Source organism: Lycium ferocissimum, chromosome 8 (assembly GCF_029784015.1).
Source record: "Lycium ferocissimum isolate CSIRO_LF1 chromosome 8, AGI_CSIRO_Lferr_CH_V1, whole genome shotgun sequence".
Lineage (NCBI taxonomy): Eukaryota > Viridiplantae > Streptophyta > Magnoliopsida > Solanales > Solanaceae > Lycium > Lycium ferocissimum.
Window position 1 is genome coordinate 38,031,323 of NC_081349.1, and position 22,962 is coordinate 38,054,284.

Genomic DNA, 22,962 nt, shown 5'->3' on the forward strand with positions numbered 1-22,962 from the left:
ACTTAAATTGAAGAGGATTAGATAGGGGAAAACAATGAAGGGTAAATACTTTGAAGAGAGCTTTATATTTCGGGGTTATAGTAATGTGATATGAGAAAAAAAGCTAACCTAAAAAAATGAGGGATTACCTATTTATAGGTTTTCATATGGGCCCTTAGTACAATACAAAAACCTTTATGAATAAACCACTAAAGGATAAAGAGATGACGCCCATCCAGATGACGACTGACGCGGAAATGCTGGTTGTCGGCGTAAATGACCGAACGGTTTTATGACGCGTGGTAACCTCACAGGTTATCCAGGACCAATGGACACGCTCGTAATGCGAGGTCAGAGACAGATCACCAACGGACACGCTCATCTGGGCTGAGACAATCCGGACCAACGGACACACTTATTTTGGTTTAGGTCGTGTCAGTACAACATCACGTGCGGAGCAAGATTGAACGTGCTTCAAATGCCGATTTGAACTGTAACGGCTTTCTCCGTCTATCGATGCATTGACCCTTTTCTTGTATACAATCCTAACTAATTAAACTTTTCTTGCTGGAAAGAGCAAGGGGAGGACCTAAATTAGATCAACCAGAAAGTGAAAAATAAAAGAAGTGTTTAGTTTTTTTTTTTTTTTTTCATTCGATGTCCGGTATTTGTATTGGGCCCCAACTAATCCGGATTCGTGCTGCGTAAGACACATTTAAGAGGAAAGGGCTCTGTAACAAGATTTTTTCCTTCCCAAGAAATCGAACCTGAAGCCTATAGTCAAGGGTGGACCATATCCATCCTACCACAACCCTTTATTGCTAGAAGTTTTTAAACTATTCATGTTGACCACTAGCTTGCACTCATTGACATTTAAGCATGGGACATAACCAGTACATTAGAATGTACAAGGTTTTACCTTGGGCTAGACCTTTTAAATTTAGAGAGTTTTACCCCACAAGGCATCTCAAAGTGATTTATTTTGAAAATTAATCCTAATTAATTTCTATTTTTCTTTTTTTACTTTTATAAATAAGCTAGTATAATCAGTGTATATGTATACATTTACACGGATTATCAATTATTACACGCTTATTATATATTCTTTATACATTGACTATAGAATTTTGTGCCGGCTATAAATTAAGTAGTTACGGCTAGGTGCGTGTAAATATTTTTAGTCTTAAATCTTCAATACTGTACCTAGCTAGCCGAATGTGTAAACTTAACAAAATGGGGAAAGGACACAAATGGCCGTTGGGCCATAAATAATCCCATGCGCTGACCCATTTATTTTCAAACCCAAAAATTAGCCCATAAACTATTCCCATCCGGTAGCCACAAAAGACTTAAAAAGTCGCCACTAAAGGCTGGGTGGTCCAACAGCCCCATCGCAAAAAAAATAAATAAAAAAAATTCAGACTTTTTGTAAGGGCTGCTATAGAAAAATCAGGCTTTTTAGTGGCAATTAAAAAAGTCGCCACTAAAGGTTAAATATCCCAAAACATGTATAATATGTGTATATTTAGTAAGAAATATCCCAAAAAACTCTGAGGCGATTTTTGTATATAATATGTATCATTTGTGTATAAAAATATGTATCGTTATCTACCCGTAATGTATAAACCGTATAAAATATGAATCACTAAGGTATGTATCATTTTTGTATATAATATGTATCATTTGTGTATATAATGTGTGTATTATAGAATAGAAAATTATATCATTTTTGTATATAATATGTATCATTTTTGTATAGAAAGTGTATATATAATTCCGAAAGATGTATATAAACTATATCGATCTTGTATAGAAAGTGTGTCATACGTATAAAAAAATGTATCATAGAAACCATATCATTGTGGTATATAATATGTATCACTATTGTATATGTTAAAAATAAATATCATATCATTATTGTATAATATGTGTATAATAAATGTATAATTAACGTATAATTTATTTATAATAAATGTATGATTAATTCCAGCATATGTATATAAAATGTATAATTCTTGTATATAAAGTGTATATATAATTCCAACATATGTATATATGCTGTAGCAGCCCTTTAGTGGTGACTTTTTGTGGCGACGGGGACTTAGTCGCCACAAAAAGCCTTTTTTTTAAGCGCGTTATTATTGGAGCAAATAGGCGCTGCATTATTTTATGTCTTGGAAATCGCCATTTTTTTGACATTATTTTGGGCCGAATGGACACCTAGTGGAATTAAGCCCAAACAAAGGGTTAAATGTGGGATTAGTTTGGCTGAGTGGACACACAGCGTCCTTTCCCCTAACAAAATCACGTTAGGTACCGTATGAATATATATAGGCCCAAGAAAACCCTTATATATATATATATAACTTCTTCGATTTCTTGATAAAGAGCAATATGACCAACAGTGGTTCGAATGTATATAAAAAGGATTTGCTTTTTTAGACGAATCTTTGCATAAATAGCCGGCATAATTCATTGATTACTTTTCCTAGTTAATATACATAAATTATACATTAATTATATACAGTTATACATATATCATCTATGAATATATATATATATATATATATATATATATATATATATATATATATATACCTGCCGGCTGTTTTTAATTTTAGTATCTATTTAGGTCAATTCTGTTTTACTTTTAAACGTTTTGTCATTCTTGTATGTACTGTACACTGGTTCTCAAATTTGATAGAGTGAACGTTATTGGTGGCGAGAAAGAAGACAGAATGATGATAGCTGGTATGTTTACTGTGGCGGACATTTCATGTGTTCGTTGTGGATCAGTTCTGGGATGGACACATGTAAGTCTAGAGTATTATTAAAAACACTTCGTTTGGTTGCTGGTTAGGAGGTGCTTTATTTATATATTAAATTCTGCATAATTTATCATGTATAAAGTCTACACGCTAAATATAGTCTTTGGTTAGCGATTTAGAATCCCCCGCAACTAATACATATATAAGCCATGAGTTCTGCAGATATTAGTAACACATGAATTAGTTATTTAGGGTTTAGTTATTCTATATTCTACCTTACATAAAATAATATATAGATTCCCTCATAACTTATACATGTATTAGTTATTCGGGATTGTAAACTGGTAACCAAACACTGTACGCGATGTGCTGAGGTAGAAACTAAAATGCTACCAAACATGATACTAATTATTCTGATTTTAATACATAAATAATTCACTTCCTAACCAATAACTGTTCAACCCTTAACATGCTTGGTTTGGAAGTTTTTATTTATTATTATGAGTGCTAATAATAATAATAATTCAATTTCAGGAAACTGCCTATGAAGAGAGTCAAAAATTCAGAGAAGGAAAATGGGTGCTTGATCTGTGAGTCCACTTATTAAGTGTTTTTTCAATTGTTGAGTTAGCCAGTAATTAATTAGGAACGTGTTATATAACTCGTCTCTGAGGTGCTCCTCTTTAAATGAGCAGGCATATGATATCTAGTCCTGATGAAGCCGATGTTGGAGGAAGTGATACTGATAATATGCACTCTTAATGTTTATGTTCTTGTTATCTTTTAGATAACCCTTTGATAAGTGTGACCAATATTTGTCAATCCGGAAGGGCTATATGCCGTCAGTCCGCAGTTAGAATTCTGAGTTTATAAGTTCTTGATTTTAAAAAACGTAACTTACTAGGTTTTTGATATATTATTTAAATATACATATTAAGTGAACTTTTAGACATAAATACAAGGTTTGAATCAAAATTATTGGGTTCTGCATAATTATGAATTCATCTGAATGTAGTAATTTTAATTTTGATCTTGTATATACATTAACAAATTATTAAATAAGTAAAATTAATAAATTTTGAAATGAGTTTCGATGGTATGGGGTTGAATTACGAATTCGAATTCATAAGGTTGAAATTTTGAATCCACGTTTAATGACATATATGTGCTAATGCAATTCGGTCGAATTTGAGAAAGAGAAGATGGAAAACATTTGTGTGATTGATGACATTGCTTATTGAAATTCTATAACCATTTAAGATTACGACGGAAGGAAAAATAAGACAAAAATATTTAAAAGAGAAAATTTAACCCTGTATTTTAGAAGAGTATCAAATTCATCTCTATACTTTGCTCGTACATGTAGTTTCGTTGACGTATATAAGAGATACTGGTGTCTTAATTCTAGAAAACGTAACTTACTAGGTTTTTGATATATTATTTAAATATACATATTAAGTGAACTTTTAGACACAAATACATGATTTGAATCAAAATTATTGAGTTCTGCAAAATTATGAATTCATCTGAATTTAGTAATTTTGATTTTGATCATGTATATACATTAAAAATATATTAAATAAGTAAAATTAATAAATTTTGAAATGAGTTTCTATAGTATGGGATTGAATTACGAATTCGAATTCATAAGGTTGAAATTTTGAATCCGCATTTAATGACACCTATGTGCTAATGCAATCAATTCGATCAAATTTGAGAAAGAGAATTAAGATGGACAAAATTTCTCTGATCGATGAATACTAACAGTAATATTAAATTTATAATTACTTTTTTTCTGCTCTTTGTGACATTAAGTTATTGAAGGAGTAGTTCAACATTTTCTGAGAATTCCTAAAAACTAAATTATAATATAAAAGTATTTGAAAGTTAAAGAATTTTTTTATTTTATTTTCAAATAAATTCATAATAAAGAACTCTTCTCTTTTTTATTTCATTGAATGCTTTTGAAAATGTAGTGCCCAATAATCTAAATGGAGCTTTATTATATGTTGGATTAATTTCACTCATTTTTTCTGAATTAAATCAATATTCACTAAGCAACTATTTAAAAAAGATATATAAGTGCTCAAGAAATGCTGGCACAATTTTCAATCTCAAATGAATAAAGAAACTATGATTTATTAGTAGTGAATAAGTGACCTTATAATTAATGGGAAATGAAATTATGCATTACAAAGCAACAGTCTGTTAACGAGGCTAATCATTTGTTTGCAAATGTTTTTCTTTTTTATTTTGTTTTATCGCACGGGATATTTATTTATTGTTGAAATTCAACATCAAATAGGCCAGTGCAAGTTTTCTGCAAAACATTCCAAGAAGAAAGAACACATATGACGGTCATTGCTTAAATTAATAAACAACACAAAACTATATTCAATGATTTTATTAGCTATCTTAAAGACACAATTTTTCAATAGCAAGGTCATCATATAAGAACTGAACAAATTATTCATAATAATGTTAAATTCTAAAATTTCTAGAGGAAGCCACATACAATATTGTAAGTGCAATCTATATAGTTTTTGAGCTTAAGATGGAAGAAAAAGATCAATAAATAGACTTGTAAATATCTATGTTAGTGATATCCATCTCAGAAGACAGAATCATTAAGATATGAATATGCACAATGTCTAACGTATCTTAGTAGATTTATTATGGCTAGTGCAATATGTTTCTTGATTTCATTTATTTTTGTTAAGGAAAAAAAAGTGTTCTTTCCGTCTCATTTTATGTGAATGTATTACTATATTTTTCTAAATAATTTTGAATTACTAATTATGTGTACTTGTAGTACTTTTGAATGATTCAAAAAAATTATATATTTAAAAACTACGCAAAAATGAATTATTAGTCATTTTATTTCCCGAATAGTTGCACTCCTACGTGAATCATTATATTTTTTTAAGATTATTTTTTGTTGACAAAAGATTATAGATAAAATAAATGCAAGCAACACATATTTATTTACAGCGAAAAAAATTAGTGACTAAACATCAGTGCATGCAACGCAAAAGAGTTGGGAGGCAAATTGAATTAGGGTTTTACAAAATATCTCAAAAGTGTTTTTTTCTTATTTACCAAATTGTGTGATGGCAATAAAAGTAATATTAAACTACATTAGGGGCAACATAAAAGAGGAATGCGACAAAATCATAAAGATGAACATGTCACTTCTAAAAGAAACTCTAAGAAATTACAAAAATGACCCTGTGAGGACTACAAAAAATCCTCATTCTTGATTATATATATAACTAGTTTCATGAGGCTCGGGCTCTCTTAAACATTTTAACTTTCATTGTTAATGAAATTATTTACTTCAATTTAGATGTAGAGACTTCAATTTAGATGTAGAGCCAGCATTTGAAATTTATGGGTTTTGAATTCTTATTTTTTAAGTTATTCAATACTAAATTAATAATTTATAGTTTAAACACAAAGTTTGTGAACCGAAGCTACTGGGTTCGATTGAAACCTTTGTCTACACTCTAGCTCTGTCCTGCTTCAAACTCATTTCGCGCTTCTCTTGAACTTGTTTAAGATTTTAATAATGTATTTTATTTTCACATGTATTAACAAAACTCATGTCTTCATCTTCTAGAATCATCTAACACAACAACAAAAAGTTCCAATAACTTCAAATCTATACTACAATATTTATAACCTTCGTTTAGAATCTTTACACAAATTAACCTAATGATCCTACAAAATTATTAGTGAATAATACTCCCTCCGTTTCAAAAAGATTGTCATGTTTCGGATTACGAGAGTAACTAATGTTTGGTGTTAATTCGGACTTAGAATCTTTATTTTTTTAAATAAAAATTATATATTCAGAAACCACATAAAAAGTACTATAAGTACTAGTTAACAATTCAAAATCTTTAGAAAATATTTAAAAAATTATGGTCAAAGAAAATATCATTTGACCTTTGTATCAGAAAATTGGCAAACTTTTTGAGACAGAGGGAGTAATTAAAGTATATTAATAAAGTAAAAGATTTCAAAAATATATTTAAAAATAATTTTAGGACAGATCTTTATAAGCACATATGAGACCACTAAAGAAGCAAAATATTTGAGGCTTAAGGATAAAAGATATTGTGATACCTAATAAATGTTTCAGTTGTAAAAGAAAATTTGGCTCCACAGGTGCCCAAATTTTACCAGAATGTATAAGGACAAATAATATATTCTCTTCGTCCCAAAATGTAAAGGCAGTTCAACTAATTTCGAAGCTAAATTGGGTCAGATTATTTTATTATTTTAAAATTAAAATTTAGATATTCGAAATATATACAGAAAATACTATAAATTGCAATTCTCTTATCAATATAATGAAAAGATCTTAACATACTTGTTGAAATTTATCTAATTTGACCCTCAAGAAGTGAAACATGACAAGTATTTTGAGATACAACAACAATAACAACATACCAAAATGAAATCCCGCAAATGGGAATATTTTGAGATAAAGAAGTAAAAATAATTTAATAAGAAGCAAAAATAAATTCATCAAAAGTTACTACTATAACATTAACCAATTACAAAGGCCCAAGTGAAATGTCATAAGAAAAGAATAATTGTAAAAGTAAGAATATGTAGGAAAAGTAATAGTAGCAACATAGCCACTTGAGACCAATTATAAAGAGAAAATCGTCAAATGCTCCCTCAACGATTAGTCAGATTAATTATGACGCACCCAACCTTTAAGGGTGATCTATTACCCCCTGACTATTTTTTAAACGGAATTATTACCCCCCTAAAACACTACCACTAGATCTGTATTTGAGTGGTGAAATACACACGCCTTACTCGTGTATTTTACCAGTTAAATATTGTTTTTTCATCTTCTTTTTGTTTCTTTTCCTAATCTATGTTTCTTTTCCTAATCTATCTTGTTCCACCATCCACCACACCAAAAATCACTATTAAAAGACTTGGCCAAAGAAATTAATTTTTCTATTTATCTTAAGCACTAAACGACCTTTGATTTTTTATTTCCCTTTATCTTCACCAATGATCTCTTTCGACTGTTCTAACTTCTTTGATCTTTCAATTTTGTCATGCTCTATAGTCCAAAAAATCAATTCGAAGGGAAAATTGAAAGATCGAAGTTGAGCATAGCAAAATTGGGTTTTGAATTAATTTGTAGTGGAATGAAAATTGGGTTTCCATTCAGTTTTGAAATTTGCATTTTCAAAATTGGGTTTTCGAAGATCAAAGATCGAAGTTGATTTTTTGGACTATAGAGCATGATCAATGCTCAAAAATCACCTCTTCTTACAGTTTTTCTTGATTTGGGTTTTGAATTAGTTTGTAATGGAATGAAATTACTAATTGGGCTCTTGATAATTCATTTTCTCATCTTGTTTTTTCTAAAAAAATGATTTGTGATTAATGAAAATTAGTTTGGAAGTTGTGAAACTCGAAGGGGAACGAAAGACCAAAAAAGAAAAAGAAAAAAGTCGCCAGAAATTGCATACTTCCCGCGAGGGGAAGTGTGTGTAACAAAGAAGAAGAAAGAGATAAAAGATAAAGAAAAAAAAGGAAAATAATAAGAAATATTTTTATTTGCTTCTCACTCTCTGTGCCATCTCACCATCTAAGGTGAAATTAATGCACTTTAAAATTGTCCAGGGGGATAATAGCTTGCCCGTAAAGGTTGGGTGTGTCATAATCAAACCGGCCAAACATTGAGGGGGCATTTGACGATTTTCTCAATTATAAAGGCCCATTGAATTGTCTTAGAAAATGAACGAAGACAAAAATGAGAATAAGGGGAAAAAAAGCCCACATGTAAGAGCTTCATTGGATCAAAGTTCAATATAAGGACTACCATTTTTTTTTTAATTTTTTATTATCACTTATATATAGTAGTAACTAGTTGCATGTGGCCCGGCTTACTCATGATACAAACATAGTAAATTTAATATAAAAATAATCTAATTTATGTCATTTTTCGATTGCATAATTAATTTAATCTAGCTACACGTTAATCATGTCTTGTTGGTAAGTCTTCATAATTATTAAAGTTTTTTAGTCACATAATTGCATAATTTTTAAAGAATAAATTATCTATGAGGAAGGAACTTTGGAAGGACAATTAACAAATACCAAGGGACACAAGATTCGATATTCACTAAAGAAGCATAATTTTGGAGATTTAAAACAAATAAAGGGTGTGTTCTGTATGAAGGGAAATATTTTTCAAAATGTTTTTCAATTTTTCATATTTGGTTGGTTAAAAATTTTAAAAAACATTTTCTCTATAAAAACAAATTCCTTAAAATGAGGAAAATGACTTCCATAATAGAAGTAGGCAAATTAAGTTCCACAAAGTGGCTTTCACATTCATTGTGTCCTCCCCACATTCCAATACATCTCATCTTCACTCCCACCATTGTAGCTCCCATCCCCACCAAACACTACCATACATCCCCATCCCCACCCCCACCTCCCATAGTACTTGTCTAGGTGTCACGACCCAATTCACGAGTCGTGGTGGCACCTACACTATCCCTCCGAGTAGGCGAACCACATTACTAATAACAAGTTAAATAAGCGGAAAATTAAATAAGAATAAGTTATCAAGTCTTAAATACTTATCATAACTAGAAATGTTACGACAACCCCAAAATCTGGTCAAAGGGTACAAGAGCGCTAACATAGTACGGAATATAAGTCTGAAAATACCCGAAGGCTACATATTGTCTGTCGAATACAAAAACAGAAATAAATAGAGAAGGTCCTTCAGGGGCCACGGATGACCAAGTAGCTCACCTTGAATTATCGAAAGATGTCACCCTCGCGTATCGGCCACGGGTGTAGAATCGGAGCTCGGATCGTACTCTACACTCAACAAAAGTGCAGTAAGAGTAGTATCAGTACAACACTAGTACCGGTAAGCATCATAGGTCGACAATGATTAGATAACGCATGAAGAAGTGGAAACTAACAAGTAGCACATAGAGCAAACAGGTATGGTCACATATAATATACAAGTAAAGTGTAAAGAAATCATGAAATCAACCAAGATAGATATAATTCACCAGATGATCAGTCAAATGTATGAGTGAATGAATGCAATGCAATGCAACAGTCACCTCTCTCACTCCACTCTCGTACACACATGCTAAGGGCAAGGCTTCAAAGCCATGATTCATGGGGGACCCGCGAAGTCCATGTACCACTCGTGCTCTCCTCGAAACCTCGGAGGCTTTCAATCACTCTCAATCTCCGAAAGAACCTCGAGTCTCTCCCGTCAATCTCAATCTCCGGCAAAAACCTCGAGTCTCTCAATCACTTAGCTCACTATCATCACAAGAATAATATGGAAGGCATGTCATACATGATATCAGTCTCAACAATATCACCAATATACAATCAACAAATACAAGTCATATTAATGTTATCATTCCTTTTCATATAATGATGGAGCTAGTATATGACAGAGATACAAACAGGTGATAATCACAGAAAATAACACATATGGCGACAAGCCCACATAACAGCGACAGAGCCAACCTAAATGGAATCCACCTCCACTTCATGCCCGAAGGCCTATATGCTATCCCCGTCACTTTCTACAACTACATACGATTCTCTAATCAGAGTCTAACTAAAGTAGACCGTAACCTACCTCAATGCCGAACAGGTGCCACGAACTCTCACACCAAAGCTTTTCCCTTCCGAAGTGCTTCCAAACGGACAGTGTCTATCAAATATATAACTTACGTTAATTACGAGTCTAAATCCTAAATTAGGATTTAATTCTCACTTTCCACAACTCAAATACCATGGATTTGAAGGTTTTCATATAATCCAATACACTCAATATTCCATTACATCTACACAATATATAAAATTAACAAAAAGAATAAAACTTCAAATTGCAAAGTCAACCACATATATATATATATATATATATATATATATATATGAATCAGTAACCAAACCAATTGCTTGGTTTAATCATATATGATCATGTTTTCATTTAATAACCTATTAAGTATACTTAGTATTTTTTTTTTCCTTGTACTATTATTAGTAAAAATAATGACTTCCTCCAAACAGTATACTCACTTAACAAACTAGGACCTACAGTGGCAATGGCTAATTTGCTACAGACACAAACTAAAGTAAAATAGAGAAACAATTACAAGGACATAAAAGATAACTCTAAAAGAAAAAGAAAACTGTGGCTTCAGTAATAAAGGTTGAAACTCAAGAATTGCTTTTGACTTTAATAGACTCAATATGCCAAAATTGAAGTTGTAATCATGATGAATAAAAAGAGAATTTCAAAACCAAAAGAAAGATAGGGACCCACTGCTTTCCATCAAACAAGAAACGTACAAATACCATTATCCAACAACCATTCTATATTATTTTATCATTAAATGAACCCTCCAATCATTGAGTCATCATTATGCTACCTCTAAGTTTCACCAATTTCTAATATATAAAGACAAGAACTGCACACGAATTAATGGAGGGTACTATGAAGAAATCAATTCAATTATCTAACCTGAACTAGTATTTGATGGGAACTGCACTGCCACTTCTTCTTCTCACGGTGAGCAGTTTTTTTTTTTCTTTCTTTCTTCTTTTCGTGCAAACTTTTAATCCCAAAAGCCAATAATAATTCTTTCACCCTAATATATCACATATTCTAGTATGTGGACTAGGAATAAATGGGCCTAGCCCACTCTTATAAATTACCCAAATTACTTAGTCACCCAACTAATATGTAACAGTGTAAATTAGGCTCACTAGCCACCAAATTAATTCTCCAACTTATACCTTATATAATCCGCAAATAAAATTCCTATGAATAAGCTATTCACACACATTAAATAAATATATTCCAAAAATTACACATCAATTATATAACCGTGCCCCTATCCCCACAAGTTAAGAATACCATTTAAAGCTACTGAAAGGGCATTTTAACGAAAAAGAGTCCAAAAGTGCTAAACGACCAAACAGGTTGTTACACTAGGTTATAGACAAATGATTTTGGCATAATATATTTGATTACATAGAAGATAAGAAATTAAGTAAGCAACACTCTTCTTTTCCTAGAAAATATTTTTAAAACAATAATTTTCGTGAAAAATATTTTCGGCATACATAACACATCTAAAAGAATATCGAGTACTAATTAGTAAGACCTAATAAATATTTTAATTGGACATGAAATTGTGAATCCAAATTTAAATGAATTTTATCAAAATGTATGATGATGATAATAATAATAATAATAATAATAATAATAATAATAATAATAATAATAATAATAATAATAATAATAATAATAAGAAGAAGAAGAAGAAGAAGAAGAAGAAGAAGAAGAAGAAGAAGAAGAAGAAGAAGAAGAAGAAGAAGAAGACATAATGGCCAAAAATACACTTGAACTATCAATTTTTCGTGAGTTTCCTACATGAACTATCAGGTGTGCAAGTTTCCTACATAAACTATCATCAACTATTTAACAAAACACACGTCAACCATCAGTTATTTCATTTTTCTGCCTCAACTATTTAGTTAAGTTGAGGTAAGTTTGACTACTACTTCCTACGTCTCAAATTATTTGTCGCTTTTTATTTTTATTTTTATAAGCTCTTTAAGAAATTATAATTAGGAGAGGTATTTGACTACTTACCCTTAGTTATGTCTAAGTTATATACTCCGCCCGCCTTAAATCATATGTCGCTTTTTGTTTTACAAGCCCCTTATTAGGAGGGGTATTTGACTATTTTACCCTTATTTATGTCTAATTATAATCTCTTTCCATTAAATGTTTATCTATTTTTATGCGTCATCTTCATTAATGATAAAATTGTACTAAGGGTAAAATGAGGAAAAATAATTAATTATGCCTTGAACTTCTAAAGCGACAGATAATTTGAGATAACCGTTTTTAGTAACCACGACAGATAATTTTACACCGAGAAAATAATTCTTATATAGTTACTTAATGATAAGAGTAGTATAGGAGAAATTAATATATCTTTCGTGATTTGTTAAAATAGACAAATAAAAATAATTATTTTTAGTATAAGGAACAAGCAAAAAGAAATGGAAGGAGTAATCTAATAAAGTACAAGAAAATATTCACAAAAAATTACTATATATGGTGTCAATTAAGTTCAATTACAAAGTTCCAAGTGGGAATGATCATAAGAAAATGAATGAGAAAAATGAAAATAGGTAAGGTAAGCAAAAAGCAACAAACACATGTAGCAATCTTATTGCTCAAAGAATGGTGTGAGGAATACAAAAACTTGATATCCTTCCTTATATATAGTAATAATAGTAGTAATATTTGAAGAAGAGGCAAATTTTGACGTGGGCAAAATTATTCAAAAAATATAGCAAAGGTTAAACATAAACTATTTTAGAAAGTAGAGAGAAAAATTTGATAATTTTTTCCTTAGATAATTAAGGGTATGTTTGGTATGAAGGGAAAAAAAAAATTCATACAAAATGTTTTCCTAGAAATGTTTTTCAAAGAAAATGTTTTATTGGAAAACAAGTGAATTTCTTATTTATTTTTTAGTGTTCGGTAAGCAAGTAAAAAAAAAAAAATACTATTCCAAAAGCATTTATATGTAATATAGCAAAATACAATGGGGGCGGCACGGGTTGGGGAGTGGGGGTTCGGGGGTCGCGTGGGGTGGGATGGTCAAGGTGTGGTGGTTTGGAATATTGGGTGGATAGGGAGGAGACAATAAATTTGAAATGTCACATATGAAACTTGTTTTCTTTATTGAGCTTCGATTAGAGAAATCATTTTCCTCATTTTTAAGAAATTTATTTTATGTGAGAAAATATTTTAACCAAAAAACATGAAAAAATTAAAAAATATTTTCATCCGTATCAAATACACCCTAAGTTATGCTTAACTTGTCAGTTATGGGTCAAAGTAGGTTAAGGGCTAGGTGAGATGATGAACAACCATTAACAAATCCTTACTTTATTAGGTGACGTGGCTCGTAAGTGATAAGAGGTTATCTTGTAATAACAACTGTAGACTTGACTGAATTATGCCGAAAGTGAACCAATATCACTATACTCATATATTTCTCTGTTTTTGGTCGTATGGATTGAATATTGTACCATCAAAGCGGTTTAAGTGCAAGCAAGTTCCCACAACTCATCATTCCATTTGGAAAATGTGAAGTCGTTGACGCCACAAATCTTTGACAAGTCTAAATTTTTGGAGCGATAGCGTATGAGCTTAACTCAAATTAATCAACGTAGTAAATTTCAAATATTAAATAGTTACATTAAAATATAAAGTAAAATGATAACAATTATATATAGGTAAAATATACAATATTGTTGGAGACTATTGCTATTTACCGGAAAAGAAAAAATCAACTCAAAATTATCAAGTAAGCTTTGCGCCCCCACACAGACACACACATCACTAAAAGAAAATAAAGAAAGAAGAAGAAGAAGAAGAAGACGACGACGACTATCAAACTATATGTACACGGACCTAACAATTAGTAAAGTTTAAGTTTTATATATAATGATGGTGAAAATTTACATAATTATGACATTTATAAGGTTATTTTTATGATAAATTACCCATAGTGTCTGCTAAAATATGGTGACCAGTCTATTAGTTTATTATAGGCTAAAATACATTCATGTAAAAGTCAAATCTTTGGGTTGAATGTCTGAATGATTACTCGATGTATAGTAAAAGAGTACGATGCTTGGATGTTATTAAGGACGTCTCTAATATTTAAATGTTAGAAATTGAAAAATACTCGTATTCTTTTAGTTAAATGTTATTAAGAGCATCTCCTATGTAGTCAACCCATTTTAAGCTGGTCGAGTTAGAAAGTGGGTTAGGTTTAGGATAAGTTGGGTCCTAAATAAATTTAAATTTTGATTTTGATTTTTTTGAATATTATTTTTCTAAAAACTTACAGTTGTTACGTCATTAAATAGGTACTGAAAATTATATTATCGGCTAAAATGACCATAAAAACTAATTAAGTGACTCTGATGGCCAATTACTGTAAGTTGAATGACATTCAATTCTTAAATCTTTATACTCCGTATCATCACAAAACCTTATAATCTAGTGATACCGGTGAAAATATTCCGTACAATCGTCTCAATTCTCCGTGTCTACATCTCCTCTTTCCCTTTCCTAATTCCCCTATGGAATAAAAATGGTTTTTCTTACAACTTAAATCCAAACAAGCCGAAAACGTTTTTATTTTTATTTTTCGGCTGTCTTCTAATCAGGAGATCAATTATAACAACTCAAGCCCATGATACTTCGCATGGTGAACATCAATACAATAGCATTCAATAATAGTCACTATCAAACAAAAGTGATAAAGATCAATGCATTTTGATCGATTTAATTTGAACATGACCCACGTGCTAGACACAGCACAAGACCAAATTTTTCTTGCCCTTGGTACTGATCAAACAAAACTATCCTTGTTTGATTTGCAAGACCAAACAAAAATCCTACAGATACCCTAATAAATAAAATAAAGTGTCGAAGTCAAATTTTTTGCTAAGGGGATTCAAAATATAAGCTAACAAACACATGAAGATATCAAGGATATATATAAAATTTTGACCTTGATATGTCGAGCTAAAACAACTCAAAGATACTCTTAATGATGTGAGGTTTTTTTTGGGAAAACTGCAGGCTTAGCACAGTACAAGCCCATGATACTTCGTATGGTGAACATCAATACAATAGCATTCAATAATAGTCACTATCAAAGATACTCTTTTGTTTTTTTTTAGCTAAAACAACTCAAAGATACTCTTTTGTTCACCCCCCCCCCCCCCCCCCCCCCCGCCCCCCCCCGAAACAGTTTCCCCTTGGAGATTTTAGTGTATGCGTCTTTCTTGGAGATTTTAGTGTATGCGTCTTTGAAGCTATAGGGAAATGTATACATCGGCCTGTAGACAAGCAAAAGCATTAAGTGGGGCCTATACCATCAACTCTGATCCATCATCTCTATGTTCATTTCACCAAGAGCAATTTGCACTATTGCCCTTATTCGGAGGTGGTCTTTAGTTTTTGGCCCTCAAATTGCTGGTCTTTAATTTTTTTCCTTCGTCTAATATCCCCAGGTTCTGGGTTAGAATCCCTGCTCAGAAAAAAAAAAATCACAAGGCAGAGTTTCGTAGTAAAATTAGGCCGATTCGGGCAAAAGCTAGGCCTTAAGGCAAACTTTTGCCCAAAATTATGTCTTAAGACAAATCTCTGCCTTAAGGCCTAACTTTTGCACAAAATTAGGCCTATTGGGCAAAAGTTAGGCCTTAAGGCAGATGTTTGCCTTAATTTGCCCAAAATTAGGCCTTTAGGTAAACTTCTACCTTAAGGCGTAACTTTTACACAAAACTAGGCCTGTTCAGGCAAAATTAGGCCTTAAGGCAAACCTCTGCCTTAATGCCTAATTTTGGGTAAATGTTAGGCCTTAAGGCCGAGGTTTCGCGAAAGCTTTGCCTTGGATTTTTTTTTTTTTTTTACTGAGCGGGGGTTCGAACCTAGAACCTCTGGGTATTTTCGGCCACTTTTTTAAGCGAGGGCCAAAAATTATAGACCAGCGCCTTTGAAGGACAATCCACGCAAAAAAAAAATGTTTCACCAAATCATTGACTCTGAGTATTAATTCTTGGGCTAAAACAGTCTAAAGATACCTTAACATGGTGTGATATAAGTAAACACCTTATAAGTAATATATTTGTTTTTCAGTTATCAATATGGATTTTATTTATACATCAACAACAATATTTATATATATAATGTAATTTTTCAACGAAGGAAATTCAAATAGACCCTTCCGCCCCTAGCTCCGCAGAAGTCTTGTTTCAATTATTAACTTTTGTCCTCTTCAAACATGTTTTAGAGGGGTGAAACACTTGTCGATCTATTTTAAGATAAATTCTTGATCAACTTTATATTATAATAAGCTAAAATCATCAAAAGTACGATTGCTGTTTTTGTTTATCCAAAAAAGAAAATTACTAATTGGACAGCGGATTTATACCCCACATCTTAATAATTCCAAAATAGGTGACAAAATTCTGAACCCACTTAAAGACAACACAAATTCCAAAAGACCACTCAAATCCACGTGTAGAAGAGCATATTGTCATCCCTATATATTCCAAGGAACAACCCAGAAAAAACCATGTAACTAATAATTCCCTCCTCCAAATTAAAGTCCAAAATAATGGCTACTACTCTTCAAGAAGCGTACAAAGAAAACCCTCTTGACCTTCAACACATTCTCCCCATAGATTTTCATTCAGTTCAAAAAGTTCCAGACTCTCATCTATGGCCTAAAATCAATAATTTCCCATCAAATGTTGATGAAAAAACCCCTAATGTTCCAATAATTGATCTTTTGGCCCCCAATGTTGTGGAACTTATAGGCCATGCATGCAAAACATGGGGAGTATTTCAAGTTGTTAACCATGGATTTAGTTCAAAACTTCTTGATGAAGTTGAATCTCAGGCAAGGCGACTATTCGCCTTGCCAGCAGAACAGAAGGTGAGGGTCTTAAGATCGGCTGGCGGCGCCACCGGCTATGGGGCCGCTCGGATTACGCCGTTTTTCTCCAAGTTTATGTGGCATGAAGGGTTCACCATTATGGGATCTCCACTTGATCATGCTAGGGAACTTTGGCCCCATGACTATCAATATTTTTGGTGAGTCCATGCATGAATTGATCTCATGTGAACGTATATTAAGGGTGTGTTTGGTATGCAGAAATATATTTTTTCAATTTTCGCACGTTTGGTTGCTGATGTTTTGAAAAAAAAAAAAATCTTTAAAAACATAAGTTCCTCGAAAAATTATTGAATACTTTCCTTAGGGGAGTAAGGAAAACAAGTTTCATAGTGCACGAATTGTTTCTTCCCTACCTCAACACCCACACTTCAACCCACTCCGACCTCCAAAGCCCCACTCACATCGATAGTATTTGCCTAAATAATACATAAATGCTCTTGGTAAAATATTTTTTATTTACTTATCAAACAAGAAAATAAGAGACCACTTATTTTTGAGAAAATATTTTCCCACAATATCAAACACACACTAAGTCAAGAATATGTTGCACTACACAATAATGTTTGGTAGTTCTCTCTTTCTTCTCTCTCTCTCTCTCTCTCTCTCTTATCTCTCTCTCTCTCTCTCTTCTCTCTCTCTTTAACTAATGTATGTTGGCTTGGTCGACCTTAAACGTAGGAAATAAAACCTTCTATGTATTCTGAGTAGATTATTTCTTCATTGTTGAGAAGTATAACGTCAACTTTCTTCAGTGAACAATAAACTTCTTTACTTGTATGTATTATAGTACAAACGTAAAACATAAAAAGGGGGTCTAAAATATTCCTTTCGGAAAAATAAAAGTAAGATCTTTCTTAACAGAAGATTGGATTTAGCCTACAAATAAAAAGAAATATTTTAGCAGGGCCAATTATCATGATTGGTGTCTCTGTTTAGATGTTTATAGTTTTTTAAATTAATGTAGGACGCTCCTGGATAATAATACATTATCATCCTCTACTTCCATTAAAAAAAGCTACTCATCAACCCACGATCTTTATAACACTCTTTGGGCTCATTTGGTACAAGGGATAAGGGATAAATAGTCCTGGGATTAAATTTGAAGTGAGTTTATCCTACGTTTGGTTGGGATAAAATCGCGATATAACTAATCCCGAGATTAGTTATCCCGGATTATAGTGTTATTTTATATCTGTGGAAGGGTGAAATAACTAATCACAGGATAATCCTGGAATAACTTGTTTCCCAAACAAACGACCCCTTTTAGTTTAATTTAAAAGATCTTAAAACTATTTCTCACCATTTTGTGAATAGTTTTATATAATACGACAGCCGCAAGCTTCTATATAATTGGAAGACATGCAGGGAAGGGAAGGGATTTGATTCTCCTTTGTCGAAAATTATGCTATTAAAAGGTTTTTGAATATATTTGACATTAGAGAAATACAAGTACAAATGTAAGGTGTGACATTCATGTATTCTTTTAGAATCACCTTACCAGAATCTCTTTCTCCGTCATTGCTTGTTGCTGCTTAATTTGTTACTACTTAATGTTGAAGTGTGTAACTATTTTATCTAAAGGGAGAGCATGAATTGTAAATTCTTTTGGATAACGAGCATCGGTAAGACTCGAATACAAGACTTTTTGTCTGTTCTGATACCATGTCGAAATTTGTTACCACCTCATCTAAAAGCTTAAGTTGTTAGAGAGAGCATACATTCATTTATTCAGTTATATATACTATATATTCTCAACAGTACTCAATACTAACATTATAGTTCTTTATTTATTTATTTTTGTCCTAGCAGTGATGTGATGGAAAATTATCAAAAGGAGATGAAGGCTTTAGCATACCAACTCTGGCTGCTTATCCTAAAATACTTGGAAGCATCCCAAGAAGATTTAAATTCTGAATTAATAGGAGCCTTACAATTAAATTCATATCCATGCTGCCCTAACCCTAACCATGCAATAGGGTTAGCTCCTCATACAGATTCATTATTCCTCACAATCCTCCATCAAACTAGTAACACAAAGGGTCTTCAATTCTTGAAACAAGGCCATGGATGGACCTCAATTTCTCCAGTTTCCGATAATGCCCTCATCATTAACGTCGGTGATCTTCTGCATATACTCTCTAATGGTGAATTCCCAACAGTTTATCATCGTGTTCTTGTGAATCAGACTAAGCATAGGGTTTCTTTGGCATATTTTTATGGGCCTCCAGCTGATTCTCTAGTTGTTCCATTGATTTCTTCTAAGGATAATATTGGTGTTGTTGTTCCAAGATATAGATCGTTGACAGTGAAAGAGTATATTAGCCTCAAGGCTAAGCATCTTGAGAAGGCCTTCTCTTTGATTAGGTTTTGATCAAGAAAAATATGTCTTGATGTAGTTACATATCCTGGAAACTTGTTTGTAATTTATAATTTAAGTGTACTAAAATCAAATCCAGCGGGGATCTTTACTCAAGTAGTCGGCCGGATTGACTGTTTTTTTCTTAGCTGATATACATAGATTATACATTGATTATACATAGTTATACATATATTATACATGAACTATATACCTAATATACATATGCCGACTACTATTACTTTAAGTGATTGGGTGGGAAATTGTTTAGGTTAATTAATTTTTTAATCCTGTGAATTTAATGTTTATGGATTCCTACAATGACCTCAATTTAATATTCCAAAGATACAATAATAGTTGGAGTTTCATTCAAATATATATACATATTTAGTAAGTGTCCTATAATATATATATATATATATATATATATATATATATATATATATATATATATATATATATAAACAAAAGCTATACTAAGTTCACGTAAACTGTAACCATTCAAATATATATACATATTTAGTAAGTGTCCTATAATATATATATATATATATATATATATATATATATATATATATATATATATATATAAACAAAAGCTATACTAAGTTCACGTAAACTGTAACCAACATCGTAGATCCTCGCCGTAATATCTATATCTATACTGAAATATATGTGCATTATCTACATATATAAGATTAGCAAATGGTGTTTCTAGAATAAGATTCTCTGTAAAGGTAACAATAAAAAAAGATTATCATTTGAATCAAGACTTTATCCTTCAAAACAAGTGGTTAAATTTCCTTCTTTCCCTCTCCCTGTTTGCTACAATTAATTTTCCATCTAATTGACAAAATTTCAGCATGTTTTGACTTTTGGAGAAACAAAAAATAGTTAAGTGATTTATTATTACAAAATAAAGAAAAATAACCTCAATAAGATAAATTTAAAAAGTTACTCATTTCCATTTTGGCATATCTATCTTTTAGAGCAACATTGGAGAAAAGACAATGATGCTCTGGAATTGCGTAACTAAATTGAATAGCTCTTGTCGAATCACGTCTAATATGTCCAAAATATATCACTTCTAACCCAGTCGTAGGTATCTGTCTAGTTTCATATCATATGAGGAATAATGCAGCACACTATGAATTTTTGTCAATTACGGAAAGAACAAAGAAATTGAAGAGTTGATGGATGTGACAAAAAAGATCTTACTCCATCCGTTTCAATTTATGTGACACTTTTAAAATTTTTAGAGTAAATTTGACTAAATTTTGAATTAGATTAACTCAATATTTTAACATTAAAATTAATATATTTGAAAATTACATGAAAAGTACTATAAGTTGCAACTTTTCTCATATTAATTTGGTGAAAAAATACATCTTAAAATATTGGTCAAAGTTAACGCAAATTTGAATCAAAAAAAGTGTCACATAAACTGAGATAATCAATAACTCCAAAAATGATAAAGCTTCCAAATCCGGCCCCCTTATGCCCACCTCCACCCCCACTGGCCACCACCACCACCACTCGTCCACTCCAGACAAAATATTATTTTTTAAAAAATAATATTAATTTGTTTGTCCTTTGCTTCTTTCATTTCAAGAAAGAGAAGTCTTCTTTCACATTGGTTAAAGTATACAAGTTGGTATTTTCTTACATGTGTTTGAGCAATTTTACATTTATAATGAACTTTAGGAGCTCTAAATTGCCCTTCAAATGGGATGCTATTTAATTTCTTCCCTTCAAATAGGCTGGTCTTTAATTTTTGCCTTTTAGCAATCAAACTTAAGCCTAGGACATAAGTTCTTTAGTCATAAGGGGCATAATTTGTGAAATATTATAAAACAAAAATATAAATTTATGCCTTGCGAAAAAATTATTTGTTATGAGGGACAAAAATTAAATATCGACATAAAATAGGGCATACGTGCCAATGTGCCCTTTAGGAGATGTAAATTTATTGACTTCTATGTTATATTGTTTATGTTCCTGATATTCAGCTCTAAACAGAGGGTATTAGAGCCCCCACACTTACTAATGCCCTTAATCAACTTAAGGGCATTAATATTAATTCAAAAATTATACGGGATAGCTTTTTAAGGATTCATATATAAAATTTAACCCAGTAAAAAATAATTGTACCGAAAAAGGATTTACACCAGCATTTTTCCTCCTCCATCTTCTTTTTGCTGTTAACTTCTTCTGCTTCTTCTTCTCGTTTTTTCTCCTTCCATTACTTATTTGTTGTTGAAATTAAGTGAGTTATGTTACATTGAATTCTTATTGCCCATTCTTAATAATTTGAATTGTTATTAGTTGGAGCAGGTTAAAAACACCGTTGTGAATTTTGTTGAGCTTAATCATTTTTTTTTAAAAGACAAAGTGAATTTACTAATTTTAAAGGTTTAGATTGAATTTAACTACTGAAAATCTTGGGATTTCTATTATAAAGTTGGATATTAAATTTGAAGGCATTTGGGTCAATTTTAATGTGAAGCAGTGTGGGTGGATTACGGTGATCACCAAAATTTGGCTACAAGTCCTAACAGATTGTCATAATTTCAGCTACAAATGCTGAAAAAATTAGGGGAAAGATCACGGATGCCCTCTCAAATAAAAAAAAATTATCCGCCCAAGCCCCCAGAAAAATTAAAAATATTTATTCGAGATGCCCTCCAGTTATGATACCATCATGATATATAAATATACTGTTGGGATATATACTATTAACTATGTGTATGAATATAGCATTTATTATAGAATAATTATTTATGCAATTTTTATTAATAAAGAGTTATATAGATCATGTACTAGTATGCGTGTTCTTTACTTATATAGTAGATGATTTAGTGTATAGAGTTTAGCTTATACACGGAAGATTAAATTATCGGTTCTTATAAGTATAAAATTTATGTTCATAATCTAAGATGGAAATTGGACAAAGCCATCGGTATGATTGTAGCAAAAGATTAATATAATGTATCTTCATTATGGGAACGGTATAGTTCCGTCTTCTTGTGCTAGTACATTTTGTATGTATTGAACGGACCAAGTAGAAATAAGTATTTTTGTACTGAATATATATAACAAATTCTCTAGTTCATTAAATGTACTTATACTCTTAATCTTGATATAATTATTATGATCAATGTGATTTGTTCATTATTTTGATTTATTAAAAGGTACGACTCAATTGCAGGTCTAGGTATTCCTGATAAATTGGATAATGGCAAAATGCATTTGTGAAATAATAATTAGT

At 31.4% G+C, this 22,962-nt stretch overlaps 1 protein-coding gene and 1 long non-coding RNA gene across 4 annotated transcripts; both read left to right on the plus strand.

Annotated features, from left to right (window-relative positions):
* Window positions 1-2,659: 2,659 nt before the first annotated feature.
* Window positions 2,660-3,606, plus strand: LOC132066902 (uncharacterized). 2 transcript variants are annotated; one of them, XR_009416961.1, is made up of 3 exons: window positions 2,660-2,792; window positions 3,282-3,337; window positions 3,443-3,606. It is a non-coding gene; the product is annotated as an uncharacterized LOC132066902 (long non-coding RNA). The 2 variants fall into 2 exon arrangements; XR_009416962.1 differs by having other exon boundaries at window positions 3,282-3,606.
* A 13,330-nt stretch (window positions 3,607-16,936) lies between these two features.
* LOC132068351 (gibberellin 3-beta-dioxygenase 1-like) lies at window positions 16,937-19,811 on the plus strand. Of its 2 annotated transcripts, none has more exons than XM_059461926.1 (2): window positions 16,937-17,475; window positions 19,145-19,811. In XM_059461926.1, the coding sequence occupies exons 1-2, from the start codon at window positions 16,997-16,999 to the stop codon at window positions 19,707-19,709; spliced, it is 1,044 nt and encodes a 347-aa protein (XP_059317909.1). In that variant the 5' UTR covers window positions 16,937-16,996; the 3' UTR covers window positions 19,710-19,811. The 2 variants fall into 2 exon arrangements, with proteins under 2 accessions (XP_059317909.1, XP_059317910.1); XM_059461927.1 differs by having other exon boundaries at window positions 16,938-17,475; window positions 19,148-19,811.
* The last annotated feature ends 3,151 nt before the right edge of the window (window positions 19,812-22,962 follow it).

Excerpts from the sequence above, each read along its gene's own strand:
- LOC132068351 (XM_059461926.1), top strand. The coding sequence starts at position 16,997 with ATGGCTACTACTCTTCAAGAAGCGTACAAAGAAAACCCTCTTGACCTT. Across the intron at positions 17,476-19,144 it reads CATGACTATCAATATTTTTG|CAGTGATGTGATGGAAAATT; the intron begins GTGAGTCCATGC and ends TTTTTGTCCTAG.